General features: G+C 35.6%; 1 protein-coding gene across 1 annotated transcript in view; it reads right to left on the bottom strand.

Annotated features, from left to right (window-relative positions):
• Positions 1-23,967, bottom strand: part of FSTL5 (follistatin like 5) — a 1,363,343-nt gene that overhangs the window by 163,054 nt on the left and 1,176,322 nt on the right. The window contains exons 11-12 of the mRNA XM_053703797.1: positions 18,785-18,903; positions 10,741-10,890 (exon numbers count right to left, since the gene is read on the bottom strand). Coding sequence (XP_053559772.1) covers positions 10,741-10,890; positions 18,785-18,903 — 269 coding nt within the window. The remainder of the gene's footprint in view (positions 1-10,740; positions 10,891-18,784; positions 18,904-23,967) is intronic.

Raw genomic sequence — 23,967 nt, forward strand, 5'->3', positions numbered from 1 at the left:
TTGAACAGCCAATAGGATTTCAGAAGCTCTCATCCTATTGGCTGATTTGAATTTGAAGTAATGGAAGTGCTATGGAGTGTGAAATAATGCAATTTTGTTGGCGTTAGTTTCGCACCCTGTTTAACGCAAAACTCGTAATCTAGGTGATTGCATGCTCTATCTGAATCATGAAAGAAAAATTTAGGTTTAGTGTCCCTTTAAACAGAGAGATAAGCTCATAAGCACATACAAGAGGTAATTTTTGTGTCCTGATCAGAAAGAGACTTATCATCATAAAAAACTCACTTTCAGAAAACAACCTGAAGTGTCTGAGTCTTAAAAACTTTAAGGACATCCTAAGGTTTTCTGATGTCTGATTATGCAGAAGAACATGAAAATGTAACTTTAGGATGACTTTTAGACATATAGCTTTTGCGCATACTTGAAGAAGGCATAGCCACCCCAACTACTGAGCAAAGTCTGAAGCACCTTGTATTATGGAAACAGAGACTGTGTAGATACTTTTAGAGGCAAGAGCAGCATTAGACTATTAAAATGCCTAATGTGATCCATTTAGGAATTGCAAAGCTAAACTGGTAACAATATTGCAAAATAGAAAATATTTTTTTTCATCAGTGGATCTACCCTCTAAAGGATAATGTAATTTAGTGGGGAAAAATTTCAGTATGCTCCATGAAAGACTACACAAAGAGACAAATAAAATAAACAGACCTTGTAGATAAAGTCTGACACATATGAGACAGACAATCAAACCTCCTTGTGTAATAATAGTAAATGATAATAATAACGCACTGCATAAAAATCTAGCGTAGCATAATAATTAATAAATATATCTTACCCTTCAGTAATAAGACATTTAAAAAATAGCTGTTGCATTCAGAAACATTGGAGCAGTTGAGGAATCTCAAAATAGAGGAAAATAGCCCAGTTACTAACTGTAACTGAGGTGCTAAGTTAACAGACTATTTCCACCTTTATTAATTAGACTTGTCATTCTTAGTCTAGTAATTATGGCAACTTTATTATGTGATAATAGCTGTTATTTACTATTCAGCTAGTTCACCTGTGAGTTACATCTCAAAGCAAACGTATACCCTCTAACCTAACACCACCTAAGTTACCCAAAAACAGACTAACCTTACCTTTAAAAAAAAACTATCTTTAAAAAATAAATTTACTTGAAAAATTAAAACTACCATTACTTAAAAAAATTTAGTGGGGAAAAATTTCAGTATGCTCCATGAAAGACTACACAAAGAGACAAATAAAATAAACAGACCTTGTAGATAAAGTCTGACACATATGAGACAGACAATCAAACCTCCTTGTGTAATAATAGTAAATGATAATAATAACGCACTGCATAAAAATCTAGCGTAGCATAATAATTAATAAATATATCTTACCCTTCAGTAATAAGACATTTAAAAAATAGCTGTTGCATTCAGAAACATTGGAGCAGTTGAGGAATCTCAAAATAGAGGAAAATAGCCCAGTTACTAACTGTAACTGAGGTGCTAAGTTAACAGACTATTTCCACCTTTATTAATTAGACTTGTCATTCTTAGTCTAGTAATTATGGCAACTTTATTATGTGATAATAGCTGTTATTTACTATTCAGCTAGTTCACCTGTGAGTTACATCTCAAAGCAAACGTATACCCTCTAACCTAACACCACCTAAGTTACCCAAAAACAGACTAACCTTACCTTTAAAAAAAAACTATCTTTAAAAAATAAATTTACTTGAAAAATTAAAACTACCATTACTTAAAAAAAAACAACCTAACATTGCTTTAACCTTTTCACTGCCGGGAAAGGTACCTAAAATACCAGAGAATTGTTAAAACTATATATATATATATATATATATATATATATATATATATATATATATTTAATAAGTAGACAACCCAAGGTATTGATCTAGGCTTATTTTGGTATATTTCATGCCACCTTTTTTCTGCCAAATGCAATCAAATAAAAATAATCGTTAACTTTTTCACAAACTTTGGGTTTTTCTTGAAACTATTTACATACCGCTTGTGCAATCTTGGGACAAATGATTGCAAAAGCTTCTCTAGGATCCCCTTTGTTCAGAAATAGCAGACATATATGGCTTTGCCATTGCTTTTTGGTAATTAGAAGGGCGCTAATTGCAGCTGCGCATCCCACTTCTATTATTCCTGACAGTGAAGGGGTTAAATAGGTTAATTTTAGCTTCATTGTAAATATTACACTCTCATCTGACACTTCCCAACACCCGATCCCTCCCAAACAGCCCTGTTTCCTCCCTCACCTCCCACTTCTCACCCCATCTTAGGTACTGGCAGATAGTCTGTCAATATGAAAATTTGTTGTTTTTTTTTATTAAATATTTTTATTTATTTTCTTTCTGTTTTCTTCAGTGTAGGATCCCTCCTTACCCTCCAACCTCCCTGATCTCTCCCAAATAGCTCTTTAACCCTCCCCCTCTAACTATCGTCTTTCATGTTATGTACTGGCAGCTGTCTACCAGTACCTATAAAACCCTTTTTATATAATTTTTTAATATTGTTTTATTATTTTTTATTTTACATAGTTTAGTGGTCCCCCCCATCTCCCGTGATACTTAGTTAGGGATCCCCTACCCCCTTTTTCTGTAGTGTAGATGCCCCATCCCTCTCTCTCCCTTTATTTTATTTTTGCTGCATTGTAGGATCCTACCTCCGCTGCTGGACCGCCCACCCACCAAAATCCCAGATTCCCTCCCAAACCTCCTGTGGGCACCAGCAGATGATAGTTACAGATGGTGACGCACACAGTGTATCCATCTGTAACGATTTGGCATCTGCCCTCATATGCAGGCAGATGCCTGGAGCTCACAACTTAAGCAAAGTACTGCATAACGTATATATACGTCTTAACCCTTTGAGTGCTAATGACAGCTCTGAGCTGTCACAGAGTTTCCCACTCTGGTGCTAATGACGGCTCAGAGCCGTCACTAGCACTCACCCACCTTGAGGGAGATCTGGGGCTCCCACCCGTTCCTACCCCGGCAATCGTGCCTGTAGAATGACAGGCATCGCCGTGGCTTTCCGATTTGCGTGGTGACGTCACGCACAATAACGTGATGATGTCACTGCACAACTTTATTTATACTTAACAATGTTAAGTATAGGAGCAGGGAGCATGCTGCTTAGAAGCCTGTATCTCAGGAATCTAAGCAGCTACAGACCCCCAAGACCCACCATTGGAAAGTTAATCGCCTAACAGTGTCTTGGGGGTCTGAAAAAAAAAAAAAAAAGTTAAAAAAAATTGTTAAAAAAAAAAAATCTTAGCACCCAGGTGGGAAAGTGCTTAGCACTCAAAGAGTTAATGTGTTATGGGGTTAAAAAAAAACAACAACAGCCCAACATTACAAAAAATAACAAATTACCAAAAAATAAAAAAAGAGTTATTCCTATACTAAAACCACATAAAAAACTCACCCCAAAATAAAGAAACCTATTCTAACACTAAACTACAAATAAAGCCCTTAAAATGGCCCTTTGTAGGGCACTGCCCTAAAGTTTTTTTATTTTTTATGGGCAGCAAAAGAGGGCATTATAAAGTATAATTTATTGAAATAGCCAAATTGGTAGTAGTATCCAACTTAAAGGGGAGCCAAGGTCAGAAGTAAATAAGCAAATAAATAATGAATCTTAAATGATAGGTAAATCTTGTAGCCAAATTCTCAATCCCCAGACTTCATGGCTACCATACTCCTTAGCTGGTATAAAATATATAAGAAGAGATAAATTAGGCTGTCAGTGAAACTGGAGATCTTGACTCTTGGCTGCTAATCAGCGTAAATAAAAAATGAGACATGTAACTGAGTAGCGAAGTTGTTAAGCATATATATATATATATATATATATATATATATATATATTTATATATATATATATATATATACATACAAATAAAGCAACAGGGTTATAACTTATAATCTAAAAATAATAGAGGAATAAGGAGTCCCTTTTAGACCTTGTGCTACAAGAAGGTATCATCAGGGAGGTGTCTGCACAATGAAATAAATTCACTCTTAAAGCACTGGCTGTAAAATATAATAATCTAAAAGTTTAAGTAATATAAATGGCCTATCCAGGACATTATGATGTGCTTTATCAAAAGTATTTAAAGGGACACTGAATGCACATTTTTTCTTTCGTGATTCAGATAGAGCATGCAATTTTAAGCAACTTTCTAATTTACTCCTATTATCAATTTTTCTTCGTTCACTTGCTATCTTTATTTGAAAATGAAGGTATCTAAGCTTCTTTTTTGGTTCAGTACTCTGGATAGCACTTTTTATTGGTGGATGAATTTATCCACCAATCAGTAAGAACAACCCAGGTTGTTCACCAAAAATGGTCCGGCATCTAAACATACATTCTTGCATTTCAAATAAAGATACCAAAAGAATAAAGAAAAATTGATAATAGGAGTAAATTAGAAAAAAATTGGGTTCACTGTCCCTTTAAGTATGGGATAGGAGAGGGAGATAGAAACTGTATATTATACAATATTTATATACACCGTTAGTATAATAGAGTTGATATCTTCCATGCTAAGTGTGTAAAAGCATACACATGCAAACCTAAAATGGGTTAAAAGAATATAAGTATATGTTAGGGTCTGGGAGTAAGAGTACATAAACAGAGTTTGAGCTTAGCAAACCAAATAGCCATAAAAAGTGGACAATACTGGAGTTCTATAAAAGAGCATTCAACTATGTGGTAGCGTTCAATATTTGCTATCTACAAGTAAAGAAGAAAGTAACCAGTCTTCGACTTAGCCCACTCTGGATCTCTTAGAGGCAGACAACACTCCGAATTTCTGCAGAGACATTGTGTAATGTCCAGAGATTTCAAGTGTGGCAGAGATGGGAATTGCAGATGTCCAGGTATGCAAGAATGATAGAGAGCCTGGTAGTGAGATCTCATGGTGTTGATGTAGAAAAGTTAGAGTAAGAGTCAGGGGGTCCTCCTCTACGATCTTTCCCGGAATGGGCCCTTGCATGTCAGAGAAATTAAGAGTGGTCCCAAACCTCCATTTCTGTGCTTCTCGTGGCTCCAGTATCTTAGTTGAATCAGGGATCACTAGTGGGATGCACTGGGGGCACTTACAGGATCTAGGACAGAGATAGATATAGAGTCAGCAGATGGAGTGGAAGTTGCACTGTTCTCAGTAAAGATCTCAAAGTGGGTTGTTGCCATCAAGTTCATCCTCAGCTCCCATGGGAATGCCTCAAGTAGGTCACCAAGCATATCTTGAACAGCAGAAACAGACAATTACATGTTGGCCATGAAAATTGTTATGCGGTCGGTGTTGGTAGGTAGCTCTATTCTTGGGATTGGTGTGGGTGCTAGGAGACACTCTTTAAGCCGCCGCCAGAGTCTCACTAACGGTTCAGATTAAGGCTCTAAACTAGGTTGATGTTGTCACCACAATAGAAGTATCAGTCAGTGCCGCAGCTTTGGATAAAGCTTTATCAGAGTAGAGATTAGAGCGATGGTATTGATATTTCCTGTTGTTTGGCGTATTATACAGATAGGTTTAAGAGCTCCTAATTTTGCTTCCTTACATGGCCGCCACCTGAACACGCCCCGGTTATTTTTTCCTTTTTATTCTTCGGGTAAGTTTTTATTTTTTTAAAGGTAGTTAGTTTTTTTTTGTTAAGGTAAGTTTAGTCTACTTTGGGGTAACTTAGGGGGTGTAAGGTTAGGGGGTTTATATGTTATTGGGACACTTTGCATGGGGGGGTGGTTTCATGGTTAATAGTGTAGAGGGGTAGTTGTGGGGGTGGCGGTTTATAAGTTAATAGTGTTTGTTACTTTGCGATGTGGAGGGTGGCGGTTTATGGGTTAATAGTGTAGAAGCTTACTTTGCACTGTGGGGTGGCGGTTTAGGGGTTATTAGTGTAGAAGGTTACTTTGCAATGTTGGAGTTGGCGATTTAGAGGTTAATAATGTAGCAGCACTTTGCATTGGGCTATGTGGTGGTTTAGGGTTTATTAGAGTAGGGGTCTTATGGCGATTTGAGTTTGCGAGCGAGTATGGGTGTTTTTCTCCCACACGTTTCTCTCTCCATTGAAGTCAATGGGAGAGTATGTTAATGTGATCACTATCCCCATTCAATAGAATAGATACAAATTATCGAATAAGGGCTCAAGCCATATAATATTTAACAGTCCTGAAAGTCCATGCAATGCTTACAAAAGTAGGGCTTACTTATACATAACAGCCACCATTTAATGCGCATAACTCACTGAGAGAAGAAAGATACCTCCTGGGCTGCACTGCTCTGGTCCTTTTCATGGGGAGGTATATGGAAAATTGTTCACAAGCACTATTCACTGCTTTTCTCCATATAACCTCATACCCACTTTCAGAAAAAAGCCATTTTGCCATGCCGATTCTGCTTTGCTCACTTGTGTTTCAGAGACAAAACCCTCATCATGCTGCTTCCGTCCATCCAGGCAACACAGCTGCTGCATGTTGCATAGCCGCTTTACTCACCCCACCCTTTCCTACTTCTCTCTCAACAGAAGCCCCCAAACAGTAAACAAAATGATTCTCCAATATGAAGCTGCATTTTTTGTTTTTCTTTCCCTACAAGCTTCCTGACATTGTCTGCCTCATCAGTCAAAAAACTCTTTAGGCAATTATTTACAAAAAGATGTAAGAGCATAACTTCTAGGTATTGTTTCCTTAAATATAATAGTTAAGTCAGATATATCTTATTTTATCTGAGTATTGGAAGAATATGCTTGTAAATATATTGGTCTCCATAATTAAAAATACTGTTCGTTTTTTGTGTTTGCAAACAAAACTTTTACTTTGTAATATGTTTTAAACTTTTGATATAATGCATTCTGATAGCAAGTTATCTTGTGCTGGGAAATGGCATATGATTTAAGTTTGTGTTATTAACATTTCTAGCTTTTGTTGAGGAATCCTCTTCTTGGGTGGTGATTCACCTGTTTGTGTTACTTTGTTGTATTTAATCTACACAATGTTCATTCTCTGAGCTAGGTAACAATGTTGTGCTGTAGAATCTCTTTGTAATGAAAATGAAATAAAACAAAAATACTAAGCTTAACATTTACATATTTTAGCGTGTACTCTTGAAAGGAAGTTAAAAAAGATCTAAAGTGTATTTGATGTTGGATGTATCTTAAGTATACTTAAGTTCACAGACTGCAACTTTGAACAGGGAATTTCAAAGCATTTCCTCAGTTTCTTTGAAACAAAAAAACACGTCACCTTTCCTTGAGGGTTTAACACAAGAACATTTTTTTCACACTGATAGGTTCATGTATCATAAATTTAAGCAGCGGATGCTTCTTTTGAGCCCTTGTAGACAGGCTTACTGCAATGTATGATAACTATAATAAATCACATTCATTCAGGGTAATTGAGAGGCACCTTTAGCATGCAAATTTTCACATGAGAGCAGGGAGCGGCATTGCATAGAAGTCCTTGTGCAATAGAACATGTAAAGTAGGGTGGACAGGTTCTCAAGTGGGGAACCTTATTAATCCGCCATATACCTTGTACACAGGAGCCTGAGCTCGTATATTATTTGCTAACACTGCTTACACTAATTTCTAAAGCAACTAATATGTTTGAGTATTTTATAACATCCTCAGTTAACACATGATTATTATAAGTATTTCCGGAACCACGTGGCAATCAGTTGGCTTGTAGATTTTATCTTTATTTTGCTTTTATTTCATCTTCTTCTCTTCCTTAACCCTACCTGACTCTCTGACCATACAACAATGTCATTCTTTCATATAAGCTGTAATCATTTTTAGTATATATTCATCAAAGCTTGCAACAACTTTTTACACAATTATGAACCAAACAATAATTTTACCCTTCCTTCTTATAATTGATGTTTTGAATTCAAATTAATCTTTAATCAGCTTCTCATTCTTTAAAACGTATCCTTATTTTTTAAATCTATTCAGTTAAAAATCTATTACATTATCTAAATGATGTAAAATAATAACATACGTCCATCAATTATTTTTCAGTTTTTATAAAATTGATTCATAGAGATGAAAGGCTAATTTGGTTTAAATAAAAATGTCTCCGAAGTTTCACTGAACTCCAACAAGGACACTAATTCCAATGCTGATATCCATTATTCCTTATTAAGAAAACATTTGCATTTTATTTGTGTTCTATTTATATATATACACTAGTATCATATATACTAGTTACGTTCATAATCACCATGTTGTGATCTATTTGACTTTCCTTTTCACCTCTACTTTAAAGGGCCACTAAACCCAAAATCTTTCTTTCATGATTCAGATAGAACATACAAATTTAAACAACATTACAATTTACGTCTATTATTTATTTTGCTTCATTTTTTAGATATCCTTATTTGAAGAAAAAGCAATGCACATGGGTGAGCCAATCACATGAGGCTTCTATGTGCAGCAACCAATCAGCAGCTTCTGAGCATATCTAGATATGCTTTTCAGCAAAGACTATCAAGAGAATAAAACAAATTAGATAATAGAAGTAAATTAGAAAGATGTTTAAAAATGCATTATCTTTCTAAATCATGAAAGAAAAAATGTGGGTATCATGGCCCTTTAAAGAGTATGTGATTTGTGGTAAAGAGTTTATAATGTATTATCCTAATACCATAGCTCCCTTCTTATCTTTTTATATATTTGATATTGAGTATAGTTATACAGTTTAATTCAGACCTACATCCACATTATTTTCATGTTTTGTTCTGACTTTAGAAAACTAAAAATGTCATGAATCTTTTCTCTTAAATCATTTTGCCACTTACAAACCACCCCAAAAAAAACTGTGATACAAAATGTGATTTTTCAAACCTTGAGTAGCACATTTGCAGCTTTCTAAGTTCATTTATTTCTAGAGGCTTATAGCTCAAGATTTGAAATCAGCTTAAAATGACCTGGTATAATGCAGAAACACATTACACAGTCTATATTGATGGGAATAGACTTTTGACATCAAAAATGAAACACCTGTAATTGGATGACCTTTGGTGTTGCTGCAAGCAAAATACAGCTAACCTTATAGGTCAAATGACAGCAGCTCAAGAACACGAAGACTATATACATTAGAAATATGTTACAGTATTTCTTCACGCACTATTAAACCGAATTGAGATAAAGTATGGATATGTCTCTGTGCCTCTGTAACAGATAAAAACAAGTCTAACAAAATGACAGATAGTATTATATACTTCCATACCTACTTTTTTTTAAGTATTTTCCACTAAACTGACTATCATTTTAGAAAGAACTATATTTATTTCCACTACTTTACCTTAAATTTAAGGATGATTCAAACATTCTATATAAAAATAAAACATATCTTTTATACTGTAAATCAATTTTGTAAGTTAAATGAGCGGTATCTAAAAGTTATTGTTATTATAATTTATTTGTATAGCACCACACAATTCTGTAGCACTGTAACTGTAACATAATAAGTACAATCTGTCATCAATATTATATAGTACATGAAAACTTTATTTTTTTGTGTGGTTGAAAAGTATTTGGAGGTATTTCTGAGTAGAAATGATTCCTATGCTTACTCACTAAATAAACAAGTCAATGAAGTGCACTCACATGCTTATTGTAAATGTAATTATTAAATGGCCATTCAAGTAAAAAAAATTACATGTTCTAATTTGTTAGAGCATATCATCTAACTCTAACAACACTACAAGTCTATGGGCCAGATTATAACTGGTTCGCTGTTTAGACCTTTCTCTTGTGCACAAACACCGCTGGAAGAAAACTTTAAACATGGGTTAGCGTGCATATTACAAGTTTAAAGTCAATTGTTTGTGTAAGAGCAAAACCAGACATGTGCTAAGTTCAGGATATCGCAACCACATTAACTTCATCTCTCCGTAGACTTTAATGGCGCGCACTTATAAACTTATTGCTCAATAAGTTTATGGCAAGAGCTGCAAATTATATTATCACTAATTGTATATATATATATATATATATTCTTCAATTAAAACAGCTCATTTTTAGATGAAAAGAAAATAACATCATGCTAACATGATTAAGGGATTGTCTCCCGATAACATCGCTATTTTGTCGTCTATTTAAGCTATAATAAATAGTTTTATTTGCTGTCATCTACTTCATGTGTTCCCTGAACACCGATTGGAAGCTACAGAGAACTGCTGGTCCAAACTGGGACCTGCGACTTACCAATAAGAAGTGGCTGTAACACAGCTGGGTCATGAAACTACCACTGCTGTTTGAGTTACAGGGTCTATAACAGAATTAGAGAATGTAATTTTCCAAGTAAAATGACCCATTAAAGTTAACAACTTGAACTCGACAAAGGAAAATGCATGTGTTAGCATGTTTTCCTTATTAAAATATTCATACATTTTAAAATTCCACAATATTTTTCTAATTACAAGAATGAAAATGTGTGTGTAATTTATCATTTATCTGTGCAGGGTTGTTCCTTCAAATACAGTATTATATAGCTAAACTTAGATGAGCTACTTGTGAAACAAGTTTTGTATTTAGTAATGCAGAATAGAAGCATGAAAAAAATATGAAAAATCATGTACAGGGAAAAAAAGGAAACCGTTTTCCCAATCATTAACAATTTAAATGACAATGACACTTTAAAGATAAAATCACAGTACATGAAGGGTTAATGTGGTATAATAATTACATACCTGCACAACTTTTTGGGCTTGCACATCAACAAGAAGTACCCTATTTAATGTAGGTTGAGCTACATAAATAAATTTGTCTTTGACATTAACAGCTGATGCCCATACACAACGTTGCATTTCTTGGCCATCTATTTTGGGACAAACTTCATCCTAAACAGAAAGAAAAATATAAAGTTAAGTGTTTAATAAAATAATATTTACTTAATAAAATTTGATCAACAACGCTTAAACAAATCATAATATGTTTCACTTCAAAGTATAAATATGGTAGCTTGAAATTTATTATAGCTCACTTTACTCAGACTCCCAGCTCACAAAGTATCTGACCACTACCTGCTTATAAACTTCATTTATTTCACAAAGCCCAGCTGAGACTCAAATCACTTCAGACTCCCAGCTCACATGAAGCATCTGACCACTACCTGCTTATAAACTTAATTTATTTCACAAAGCCCAGCTGAGACTCATTTCCCTCAGACTCACAGCAAACATAAAGCATCTGACCACTACCTGCTTACAGACTTTTACAAGGTCCAGCTGAGAATCACTCAAAATCCCAGTTCACATAAAGCATCTGACCACTACATGCTTACAAACTTCATCTATTTTACAAGGTCCAGCTGAGACTCCCAGCTCCCAGATCACATAAAGCATCTGACCACTACCTGCTTACAGACTTCATCTATTTTACAAGGTCCAGCTGAGACTCCCAGCTCCCAGATCACATAAAGCATCTGACCACTACCTGCTTACAGACTTCATCTATTTTACAAGGTCCAGCTGAGACTCCCAGCTCCCAGATCACATAAAGCATCTGACCACTACCTGCTTACAGACTTCATCTATTTTACAAGGTCCAGCTGAGACTCCCAGCTCCCAGCTCACATAAAGCATCTGACCACTACCTGCTTACAGACATCTCATCTATTTTACAAGGTCCAGCTAAGAATCGCTCAGACTCCCAGCTCACCTAAAGCATCTGACCACTACCTGCTTACAGACATCATCTATTTTACAAGGCCCAGCTGAGAATCACTTCACTCAGATTCCCAGCTCACATAAAGCATCTGACCACTACCTGCTTACAGACATCATCTATTTTACAAGGCCCAGCTGAGAATCACTTCAGACTCCCAGCTCACATAAAGCATCTGACCACTACCTGCTTACAGACTTCATCTATTTTACAAGGTCCAGCTGAGAATCACTTCAGACTCCCAGCTCACATAAAGCATCTGACCACTACCTGCTTACAGACTTCATCTATTTTACAAGGCCCAGCTGAGAATCACTCAGACTCCCAGCTCACATAAAGCATCTGACCACTACCTACTTTCAGACTTCATCTATTTTACAAGGTCCAGCTGAGAATCACTTCAGACTCCCAGCTCACATAAAGCATCTGACCACTACCTGCTTACAGATTTCATCTATTTTACAAGGCCCAGCTGAGAATCACTCAGACTCCCAGCTCACATAAAGCATCTGACCACTACCTACTTACAGACATCATCTATTTTACAAGGTCCAGCTGAGAATCACTTCACTCAGACTCCCAGCTCACATAAAGCATCTGACCACTACCTACTTACAGACATCTCATCTATTTTACAAGGTCCAGCTGAGAATCACTTCAGACTCCCAGCTCACATAAAGCATCTGACCACTACCTGCTTACAGACTTCATCTATTTTACAAGGTCCAGCTGAGAATCACTTCAGACTCCCAGCTCACATAAAGCATCTGACCACTACCTGCTTACAGACTTCATCTATTTTACAAGGCCCAGCTGAGAATCACTCAGACTCCCAGCTCACATAAAGCATCTGACCACTACCTACTTACAGACATCATCTATTTTACAAGGTCCAGCTGAGAATCACTCAGACTCCCAGCTCACATAAAGCATCTGACCACTACCTACTTACAGACATCTCATCTATTTTACAAGGCCCAGCTGAGAATCACTTCAGACTCCCAGCTCACATAAAGCATCTGACTACTACCTGCTTACAGACATCATCTATTTTACAAGGCCCAGCTGAGAATCACTTCAGACTCCCAGCTCACATAAAGCATCTGGCCACTGTCTAAATACAAACTTCATCTATTTTACACAAAGCACTTTCCACCCCACCCTGATCATTAAAATGATAACAAACCCCCCATAATTGATCTCAGGTGGAACTATCACACTTGGTCTGATTGCAATGAAGGATTAACTGCAGTTGCACATTCTGCCACACAACTTCTTCACTTTCCCTATTTCTTTTTATACAGCAATATATACATGTCAATGTAATATCATTCTGTACTTTGCATTTCCTCCTGCTACTCTTAGTTCACACATTATCAGATTAATTTACAGATTCATTCTTTCTAAAGCATAATTTATTTTAGCCACATTTCTGAATTTTCTTACCTCACACATTCTTATTGTAAGACTGAGAGCATTTCTGCCTGTAGGCCACTTTGAATAAGTGCTCATATAATTGATTGTGCTTAAGGGCAGGGCATTCCTCTCCCCTTATTTATGTTTGTCAATTTAATTACTGCGGTCATTGTAATGTACTCTCACAAATGTAACCCACACTACTGTACTTGTATGTACCCTATGGGTTGTAATGTACCCCATGAATGTACTTTATTTTGTATAAAACAAAAAAAAAACTCCAGCACAGGAGTGTGAAAATTGCTAAGCAGTGAAGGCGTTAACATGAGCAGTCTGAGCTGCAAATAGTAATTTCCATGATGATTATTATTATTATGTTATTCTGATGTACTTTACAGGGAGTAAAATGAATAAAGACAAGGCAGGAAAGGTAGATTGTAGGGCCTTGCTCTCTGGAGAGTGGTAGTTGGAGACAAAATGTAAGGGAGCAGCTGGTATTAAATACTGATTGTAGGCCATTATCAGATGAGAATGTTGAGTTTCCAATTTAGACAATTGGAGCCTAAAGCTCTCCGCCCTCAGAAGATTATCTAAGGTGTCTCATCAGCACTGAGAGGTCCCTCAAAAAATTATATTAAGAAAATGTTAGCTTGAGAGCTAAATGTGAAGTAGATACGTATACAATGCAATATAGCACTCCATGATGAGCCTTTGATCATCAGGTTCTTGGTTTTTAATATCCAATAATTTCTACAAGACTTGACGGTATTCTTCTCTGAAATGGTAGGGTTTGAAAAAAGATTTAAAGGTTTATTTAGAATTATTATTCCATATAGAATTTTCACAAAATATCACTGATTTTTACATTCTTCCTTTCTTTATTTTTACAATTTTTACAATCTTCAGAAAAACATTTATTTATGTCCTCTAACATCAACAGTAGAGCAAAATAAGGCTAGTGGTTACTGCCAGGTTATCAGTCTTACTATGATGATATCTTCATACATATGACATGAAGCCACAAATTTGAATCATGAAACCTCACTTTTAAATGGGGGGTGGGGGTATTAAAATATTATTTTTATGGTGAGAGGAAAATAAAGGTCTTTTAAAAAGCAGTAGAATTCCAAAAAATAGAAACAAAGTTGAGAGGGCTTTGTCCATGTTATGACAATCAGCTGGCCATGGGTGGACAAAGGTCCACTCTTTGAAACTGCAGGATTGCTGTTTTCAAATAAAGGATCTCAAGTTTATGTTAAGTATTGTGGTGGGCAACATAGGGGATACCTCACTTCCTCATGTTGTTTCACATGTTTATGGCAGGTGATCACTGTTAACACAATGGTAAACAGATAATCACATGGGCATGGTACCCTGGCCTTAAAAGAGCAGTCTTGCCTCTTTAAAAGATGGGTCACTTGCCCCATTGTAGTGCATATTTTTGGGGTTCAATGGTTCCTTTGTTAGACCAGAGATGAGGAAAGATAAAACGGGGACACCCAGGATGATGAACATGTTCATCATCTGCAAAGCTGGAGAAGATTGCATTATGAGAAAGGCTCCTCATGCACATTTAATATATTGAATAACAATACAAAACTTATGGTAAATTACATATGTCATAAATTAATATCAGTAGTTTTAAGACAATAATATATAAAAGAATAGATACACTGCTCTGAAGACATCTATTTAAAGGGCCACTGTAAGTAAATATTTTCTATGCCTGTTACTAACTAACTACCCCAAATACGCTTTTTATCAATAGCATTTCATTAACATATCTCTACCGTATATCAGAAATCTTGTCTACAAATTTAATTGTTTTCCAAACCCACTCCGTGGGTATCCTTTGCTCTGTACCAATCCGCTTACAATACCTAGGTTTCAAAATGGCGCTTTAAACACAAAGTTATTGGTTTAAGTATTTTGAACATGCAGTGCTGAAAATAGTGGGCAGGATAACGTGACATCATCGGCGAATAAAATATATAACTTTTAGAACGTTATGAAACTTTGTTTTGGAGAAAATATAGGTCAGTAGGTTTTAATTAATGTTTATTAACTTTAATATGTTAGTTGTTTTGCTTAAAAATTATAACAGAAAGTAATCCTTTAAATTTGAGCTATAATTAATTTGTTTGTATCATATATTTAAAGGGCCACTAAACCCAAAATCTTTCTTTCATGATTCAGATAGAGAATAGAAATTTAAACACCATTACAATTTACTTCCATTATTTATTTTGCTTCATTTTTTAAATATCCTTAGTTGAAGAAAAAGCAATGCACATGGTGAGCCAATAACACGAGGCTTCTATGTGCAGCAACCAATCAGCAGCTAGTGAGCATATCTAGATATGCTTTTTATCAAAGAATATCAAGAGAATAAAACATATTAGATAATATAAGTAAATTAGAAAGATGTTTAAAATTGCATTCTCTTTCTAAATCATAAAAGAAAAAATGTGGGTGGCATGTCCCTTTAACAAAAGTGATGGCACACTAGAATACTGCTATACAGCTTTATGTGGTACCAAATAACACAGCTTAATATATGAAAACTTAAAACTTAGTTCTGTTTTTTTTTTTAAATAATTAAATGAATTACTCTTCTTCTTATGATTATTATTATGTATGTATAAAGAATTGGATATATGTTCCTAATTTCTTTAAAAAATCCTTATGATAATGCCCATGCCTTTACATTATATACAAAAATGTGAGCTCTGTATCTCAAATGTATTTTAGTGCATAGTACCTACATGAAACTTCTAGTTTATTCATTTTAGCATATGTCTATAAAATGGGTTTAGATACATTTGAAGTATCTTTTGTTGGACCATTTGTAGAAATATAATTTTTTGACCATTGTTTATATCTTTGAGCATCAACATTTATTTGACACAATATTTCTTCCTGCCTTACAGATTGTATCATTTGTACATTGAAATTTCTGAACAATGTAAATCTGCTGCTTGAAGCAGTGTTTAATGTAATTCTGTATTTTGCCATGGTTCATTTATATGAGTACAAGCTATATTAGATGTCAATTTACCATTGCCTGTGTAAATGGCAGAATTGTTCTGATATTGTTCTCTTTGCTATGTTTAATGATGGCTGTTTTTGCTGATCTTAATAAAAAAGAATGAATTATTTGCTTGCTCTGTTACAGTTCTTCCTTCTTTTTTTTAACTAACAAGTCTCCAATGAATTGCATTAATATAAGTTGTAGCTATTAAGGTTTCATGGTTAGTACCTTTATACAGTATTATAAACATCAAGATTAAATTATTTTAATGCAAGGTATAATAAGCATTATTTAAAATAAAGTTGAGAATTATCATAAGAAACTTTAAAGGGGCAGTCTAATTTGAATTTGTATTGTTTGAAAAGGTAGATAATCCCTTTATTACCCATTCCCCAGTTTTGCATAAACACGGTTATATTAATATACTTTTTTTTACCTCTGTGATTACCTTGTATCTAAGCCTCTGCAGACTGCCCCCTTATTTTAGTTCTGTTGACAAACTTGCATTTTAGCCAATTAGTGCTGACTCATTGGTAACTCCACAGGAGTGAGCACAATGTTCTATGTGGCACACATAAACTAGCGCTGTCTAGCTGTGAAAAACAGTTAAAATGCACTAACATAAGAGGTGACCTTCAATGGCTTAGACATTGGCATATGAGCCTACCTAGGTTTAGCTTTCAACAAAGGATACCAATCGAACAATGTAAATTTGATGATAAAAGTAAATTGGAAAGTTGTTTAAAGCTGCTTGCCCTATTTGAATCATGAAAGTTTAATTTTGTCTAGACTGTCCTTTTAACCATTATAAATGATGACTAAATAAAAAATTGTATATGCAATATATAAACAACATAAACATCACATCCAACATAATAATATAGATAATAAAATTGCAAAATTAAATAGTTAAGAAATTTTAACAAGCATAACAAGTCCAACTGAATAACAGATCATCAAATGAGGTGTGATGTTAATTGTATTTAGAGCAAACATAAATATATTAATAAGTTAAGATACAAAATAATGTATGATTCTTTGTTATCGGCTTACTTCACTTAGTGAAAGTTTAGAATAAAATAGTTGCCGGCTATTATTAAACTAGAAAATGTATTCTGTGGAAAGTAAAATTATTTAGTTAATTGTCAGGCTCATATAAAAGTTTTTTTAATACATAAAGTAATATTGCACGTATTATTATAAACCAATACAGATGTTACTCAATGTTTTGTTCCTCGAGATCTGTCAAAATTTGATTTTTCTTATCAATTTATTATGCGTACAATTGTTTGCTATAGGGGTTTTGGTTTGATTCAAACAGCAATATTTGGTTTTACAGTTCCCTTCTGTAAATGAAGTTTAAAAAAGTATAGAACAAAGAATAAACAAAAGAAGCTTTTTTCAGTTTTTGGTTATAAATTCTATCTATGTAATTTCACAGTAAATCAATAGATTCCAGTAGGAATCCTAGATTTCTTAAGTATCCCCAAATGAGGCAAAATGTTGTAGTACAATAGTACAAACATGGGCAATAAAACTTTAATTTGTTCAGGCAACGGAGGAGTTCAGATGGTTGTGGAATGTGTTATCTATCTAAGGCTGCAAAGCATAAATATAATATTTTGCTAGTATAACCTTTAAAAACATACTTTATTTTACTATAGCTCTGTCTGTATCATTGTACATGTATCATTGAATGTTGTTTCTTGACTATTTCAAGTTGTTGAAAATTGATTTTTTAAAGGCAATAATATGTTAACATAAAATATATATATATATATATATATATATTTTTAGCTAGCCTACGAATAATCAGCACTGTCTAAACTAATTCAGGAAACATCTTAAGAAAGAAGACCTTTTATCACAGATGTTTCACTATTTTAGAGAGCTTTTTATACATATATTTGTATATATGGGAATACAAAATTATTGACATATATTCCTGTACCACTACATTGTATTGCATGCTAAATTGATCATAAATACATGGCCTTTATTAGTCATCAAGTTATGTGGACAAATAAATAGTTTATGTGTGTATAAACATAATTTTGCCACATATTATACAATTACAAACAAAATCAATGAAATATTATTAATATTTAACAATTCATTGGAATTTAGTAGATTTGCAACAAAGAGGAACTGAGAACAGAATAAATAGAATGAGTTGTGGGTTATTTTTTGTGCACTGACCATGCTTGTCTAATTTATATTTATTAGTGTAATGATTATGACAGACCTCAACTTCAATAGTCTATTTTAGGTGGGCCAGTGGCTAGACATACTAAGCTGTGATCATCTAACCTCTGTTTTGTGGTCTGATATTGTATTATGGCTCTTTGTGTTCGAATATAGAATGCTCACTGTATCTTATCTCTGAATTATTTGCTCTTAAAATAAGATGCTCATTACTCAAATGTCCTCCACCTCTCAACTATTTTTGTGTAAATGATAACCAACATAAACAACATTTAATTGTATTTTCATCCACAGCTGATACCTAGGACTACACACACATATTGTAATAATATGAAATAGTAGGCTGGAAATCACTTGTGTTAGTCACTGAAAGGTATGCATATGTTAACCCCCACAAATATGAAACATAGAATTACCTGGCTTCCAGCTATTTTTTCAGTTGTCTTAATGTGCCTCTGGAATTCACATTCGACAGGTTGAATCACTTTGATCCCATCTTCATTGAACACATAGAACAAGTTTCCAATTCCAAGACCTTACAAGCAAAAAATAAAAATAGGCATCTTAAAAAAATATACACAAAATGCTTCAAATGTTAAACATTAAATTGGAAATGTTATCGTGTTTTATATATTGTTTGGATAAGAGCAGCAACTGGTACACCTTATACAGTGGGACAAAAAAGTATTTAGTAAGCCACCAATTGTGCAAGTTCTCCCACTTAAGAAGATGAGAGAGGCCTGTAATTTTCATCATAGGTATACCTCAACTATGAGAGACAAAATGTGGAAACAAATTCAGACAACCACATTGTCTGATTTGGAAATAATTTATTTGCAAATTATGGTGGAAAATAAGTATTTGGTCAATATGAAAAGTTCATCTCAATACTTTGTTATATATCCTTTGTTGGCAATCACAGAGTTCAAACGTTTTCTGTAAGTCTTCACAAGGTTGTCACACACTGTTGCTGGTATGTTGGCCCATTCCTGCATGCAGATCTCAGTGATGTTTTGGGGCTGTCGCTGGGCAACACGGACTTTCAACTCCCTCCAAAGGTATTCTATGGGGTTGAGATCTGGAGACTGGCTAGGCCACTCCAGGACCTTAAAATGCTTCTTACAAAGCCACTCCTTCATTGCCCGGGCGGTGTGTTTGCGATCATTGTCATGCTGAAAGACCCAGCCACGTTTCATCTTCAATGCCCTAGCTGATGGATGGAGGTTTGCACTCAAATTCTCACAATACATGGCCCCATTCATTCTTTCATGTACACGGATCAGTCATCCTGTTCCCTTTACTGAGAAACAGCCCCAAAGCATGATGTTGCCACCCCTATGCTTCACAGTAGGTATGGTGTTCTTTGGTTGCAACTCAGCATTCTCTCTCCTCCAAACACGACGAGTTGTGTTTCTACCAAACAGTTCTACTTTGGTTTCATCTGACCATATTACATTCTCCCAATCCACTTCTGGATCATCCAAATGTTCTCTAGCATACTTCAAATGGGCCCGGACATGTACTGGCTTAAGCAGGGGGACACGTCTGGCACTTCAGGATCTGAGTCCCTGGCGGCGTAGTGTGTTACTAATGATAGCCTTTGTTACGTTGGTCCCAGCTCTCTGCAGGTCATTCACTAGGTCCCCCTGTGTGGTTCTGGGATGTTTGTCCGCCGTTCTTGTGATCATTTTGACCCCACAGGGTGAGATCTTGCGTGGAGCCCCAGATCGAGGGAGATTATCAGTGGTCTTGTATGTCTTCCATTTTCTAATTATTGCTCCCACAGTTGATTTCTTTACACCAAGCTGCTTGCCTATTGCAGATTCAGTTTTCCCAGCTTGGTGCAGGTCTACAATTTTGTTTCTGGTGTCCTTCGACAGCTCTTTGGTCTTCACCATAGTGGAGTTTGGAGTTTGACTGTTTGAGGTTGTGGACAGGTGTCTTTTATACTGATAACAAGTTCAAACAGGTGCCATTAATACAGGTAATGAGTGGAGGACAGAGGAGCCTTTTAAAGAAGAAGATACAGGTCTGTGAGAGCCAGAAATCTTGTTTGTTTGTAGGTGACCAAATACTTATTTTCCTCCATAATATGCAAATAAATTATTTCCAAATCAGACAATGTGATTGTCTGGATTTGTTTCCACATTTTGTCTCTCATAGTTGAGGTATACCTATGATGAAAATGACAGGCCTCTCTCATCTTCTTAAGTGGGAGAACTTGCACAATTGGTGGCTGACTAAATACTTTTTTGCCCCACTGTAATTCTAAACAGTTTTGTGATAAGTTTAGCAAAATTGTTTAATCACACTCAGAATGTGAATAAAGGGGATGCTCTAAAGAAAAAATAATAAACTATATTTCATTACGGCAGTTTATTTTTAATAACTTATCTTCTGTTACAAGTTAAACCCCTTCGTAGTTAAACACATGGTTAAACTCACCATCCTGGTGCTCCAAATGAGGATGCCCGTGAATACAATAAATTACTTAAAGGGACTGTATACACCATTTTTTATTTAACTGCATGTAATAGATACTACTATAAACAAGAATATGCACAGATTCTGATCTAAACATCTAGTATAAAACATTTTAATAACTTACTTATAAAGCTCCCAGTTTAGCACTGTTAGTAAAGTTAGACTGGGAGACCCACTAGAAGGGGCTAAGAGCAGACCCCACTCCCCTGGATAAGAAAAGACCCATTATACAAATAGAAGCCATCTGAAGTATCAGGATACATCTAAAACTTTAAGGCTTGGTTAGGAGTCTGAAAATCAGCACAATGTTATTTAAAAATAAGCAAAACTCAAATTTTTTACAAAATCACTTCCAAATGGGCTATATTAATGGATCATCTATTAAACATATAGGGGCCTATTTAACAAATGTCTGTCGGATCTGATCCGACAGTGCGGATCAGGTCCGACAGACATCGCTGAATTCGGAGAGCAATATGCTCTCCGCTTTCAGCATTGCACCAGCAGCTCTTGTGAGGGGTCTTTGTGACTGCTGCTTCATAACTGCTGTTTCTGGCGAGCCCGCAGACCCGCTAGAAACACGGGCCATCAAGATCCATTCAGAGCTTGATAGATAGGTCCCTTAGGCGAAGAAAAATCTAGTGTACAATGTCCCTTTAACTTTTAGAATAAGTTTAACATTGGAAAATATTTTAATTACTTATAAAGACATTAGTCATTCTTTGTGCACATTTCTACAAATCAGGTCTACTATTTATCTCCATTTGATCACAGTTACTGTACATGACTCCTTTTTTCTAAAAATAAAAAATGATGTCACTACTGTTCATTGTTTTAAATGGGACCTTTATCATTCTGCACCTATAAACCATAAATAACTCATGTGGATTTTTCTCTTCAAGCTGTGTTTTCAATTTAACAGGAGTATCAGAGGTATTTGCACTTCAGAGCAGAATGTTCCATCTGGATTACATTAAACTATTACTTTTAGTATCTAAAGCAAAATACAGAAAAACCCAACTACTTTCAAATAGACGGTCACATTTATTATGTGGCAGCCAACGTTGCCCTGCTAATATGAAACTTAGCTTAACATTTAAATGCTTTAATTCCAATCCCTTTGAAAAGTTGCTATTTCAATTAGTAAAGCCACTCACATTGTATACTGTAAATGATCAAACAAAAAAGTTAAACGTAAAAAAATAAAAATAAAAAAAGAATCTAAGAAACAGACTATTTCACAAGTTTTTCATATGAAGGTTTCCCCAGTCATCGTTATAGACTTCAGGGAAGCTGTGATAGCCAGCATTTTGAGACGGGTAAGCCAAATTGTGGAGCTAGCAGTGGAGAGATACACACAGCTGACCTGTCCAGAACCTTTTTGCTGAGTATCATTCATCACTTCTAATCAGTTATACCAAAGCTCAGTAAGACATCATGTATCAGTATTTATAGCAATAAATAATACTTAATTTTTCATTTTTTTAAGCTTGCCTTTGTAAGCATTACTGTCTCATGGGAGCCACTGAAGTACACATTTAAAAAAAATGGTCCTGAGTTTTCATCTCTTGAGTTCTGATGTCTATTAACAAAAATGAAAGCACTCATGAAAAAATCTCAGGTGCCTACTTGTGCAAAAAAATCATCCTTTGCACAATAATCCCATTCCATTGCATACCAAAGGAGAACTAATCCCCTTAATCAGAAGATGTAATTTTTCCTTTTTTTAATTCTTAGTAAATCTGAGGGAGATTTTCAAGAGGAGCAGCTGGTCAGTCACCATTCCATAGGCATTTGTCCACCATCATCATAGAAAGACATGTATGACCTTGCTTAAAGTAGAATACTCCACGTCGCATTTATGTGAGGGGTCCTATTTCCTATGTAAGCTGAGGATGGGCTTTTGTATTATATCCTTTGCCAGACAGCATAAGCAATAAATAAAAAGAGAGAAGCGCTCAACCTGGGAACGAGCAATAGCATAATAGCTTGTTCTATGGCTAGTTACCACCCAAGAAGCAGCCTCTTTTGCTGAACATGTGCCATTTACAGAGAAGAACTTTCCTGAAGCATATCAGTCTGATCCTGAATTCACAGTACAGTCCAGCCACAAAATACCAGGCAATCCCTCTCTGAACGAGAGAAACAGCAAAACCCCAGACGTACGTTTCGGCCTATTGTGGGCCTCGTCAGTGAGGTGCAGCCATATCCCTCTAGGCAAACTGAGCAATGGGTCCACATCTGGATTCCCGCATCACACTTAGGGAAACTTCCCTAAGTGTCATAATTTGCATAAATAAAAAGAGAGAAGCGCTTAACCTGGGAATGAACAATAGCATAATAGCTTGTTCTATGGCTAGTTACCACCCAAGAAGCAGCCTCTTTTTGCTCAACATGTGCCTTTCACAGAGAAGAACGTTCCTGAAGCATATCAGTCTGATGCTGACTTCACAGTACAGTCCAACCCCAAAATACCAGGCAATCCCTCTCTGAACGAGAGAAACAACAAAATCCCAGACGTACGTTTCGGCCTATTGTGGGCCTCGTCAGTGCTGTATTTTGGGGCTGGACTGTACTGTGAAGTCAGGATCAGATTGATGTGCTTCAGGAGAGTTCTTCTCTGTGAAAGGCAAATGTTGAGCAAAAAGAGGCTGCTTCTTGGGTGGTAACTAGCCATAGAACAAGCTATTATGCTATTGTTCGTTCCCAGGTTGGGTGCTTCTCTTTTTTTATTTATGCAAATGATGACACTTAGGGAAGTCTCCCTAAGTGTGATGCTGGAATCCAGACGTGGACCCATTGCTCAGTGTGCCTAGAGAGATATGGCTGCACCTCACTGACAAGGCCCACAATTGGCCAAAAAGGACGTTTGGGGTTTTGCCATTTCTCTCGTTTGTGTGTGAACCCTTGCTTTGACGCCTGATTTTAGGCTGAACAAGCCTCCGGATTACCTTTGTACTGTATTTGCCAGAGTGATACCGACCCTGCTAATCTGACCTCATTATCTATTGAAAGATGCAGCTTCTGAGAACTTTCTCCACTGCAGATCCTGAACTCATCTTATTTGCTGCAGTTCCTGATTTTTACTTGTTCTCTGCAGCTTCAGTGTAACCTT

This window comes from Bombina bombina, chromosome 2 (assembly GCF_027579735.1).
Source record: "Bombina bombina isolate aBomBom1 chromosome 2, aBomBom1.pri, whole genome shotgun sequence".
NCBI classification, from domain to species: Eukaryota; Metazoa; Chordata; class Amphibia; order Anura; family Bombinatoridae; genus Bombina; species Bombina bombina.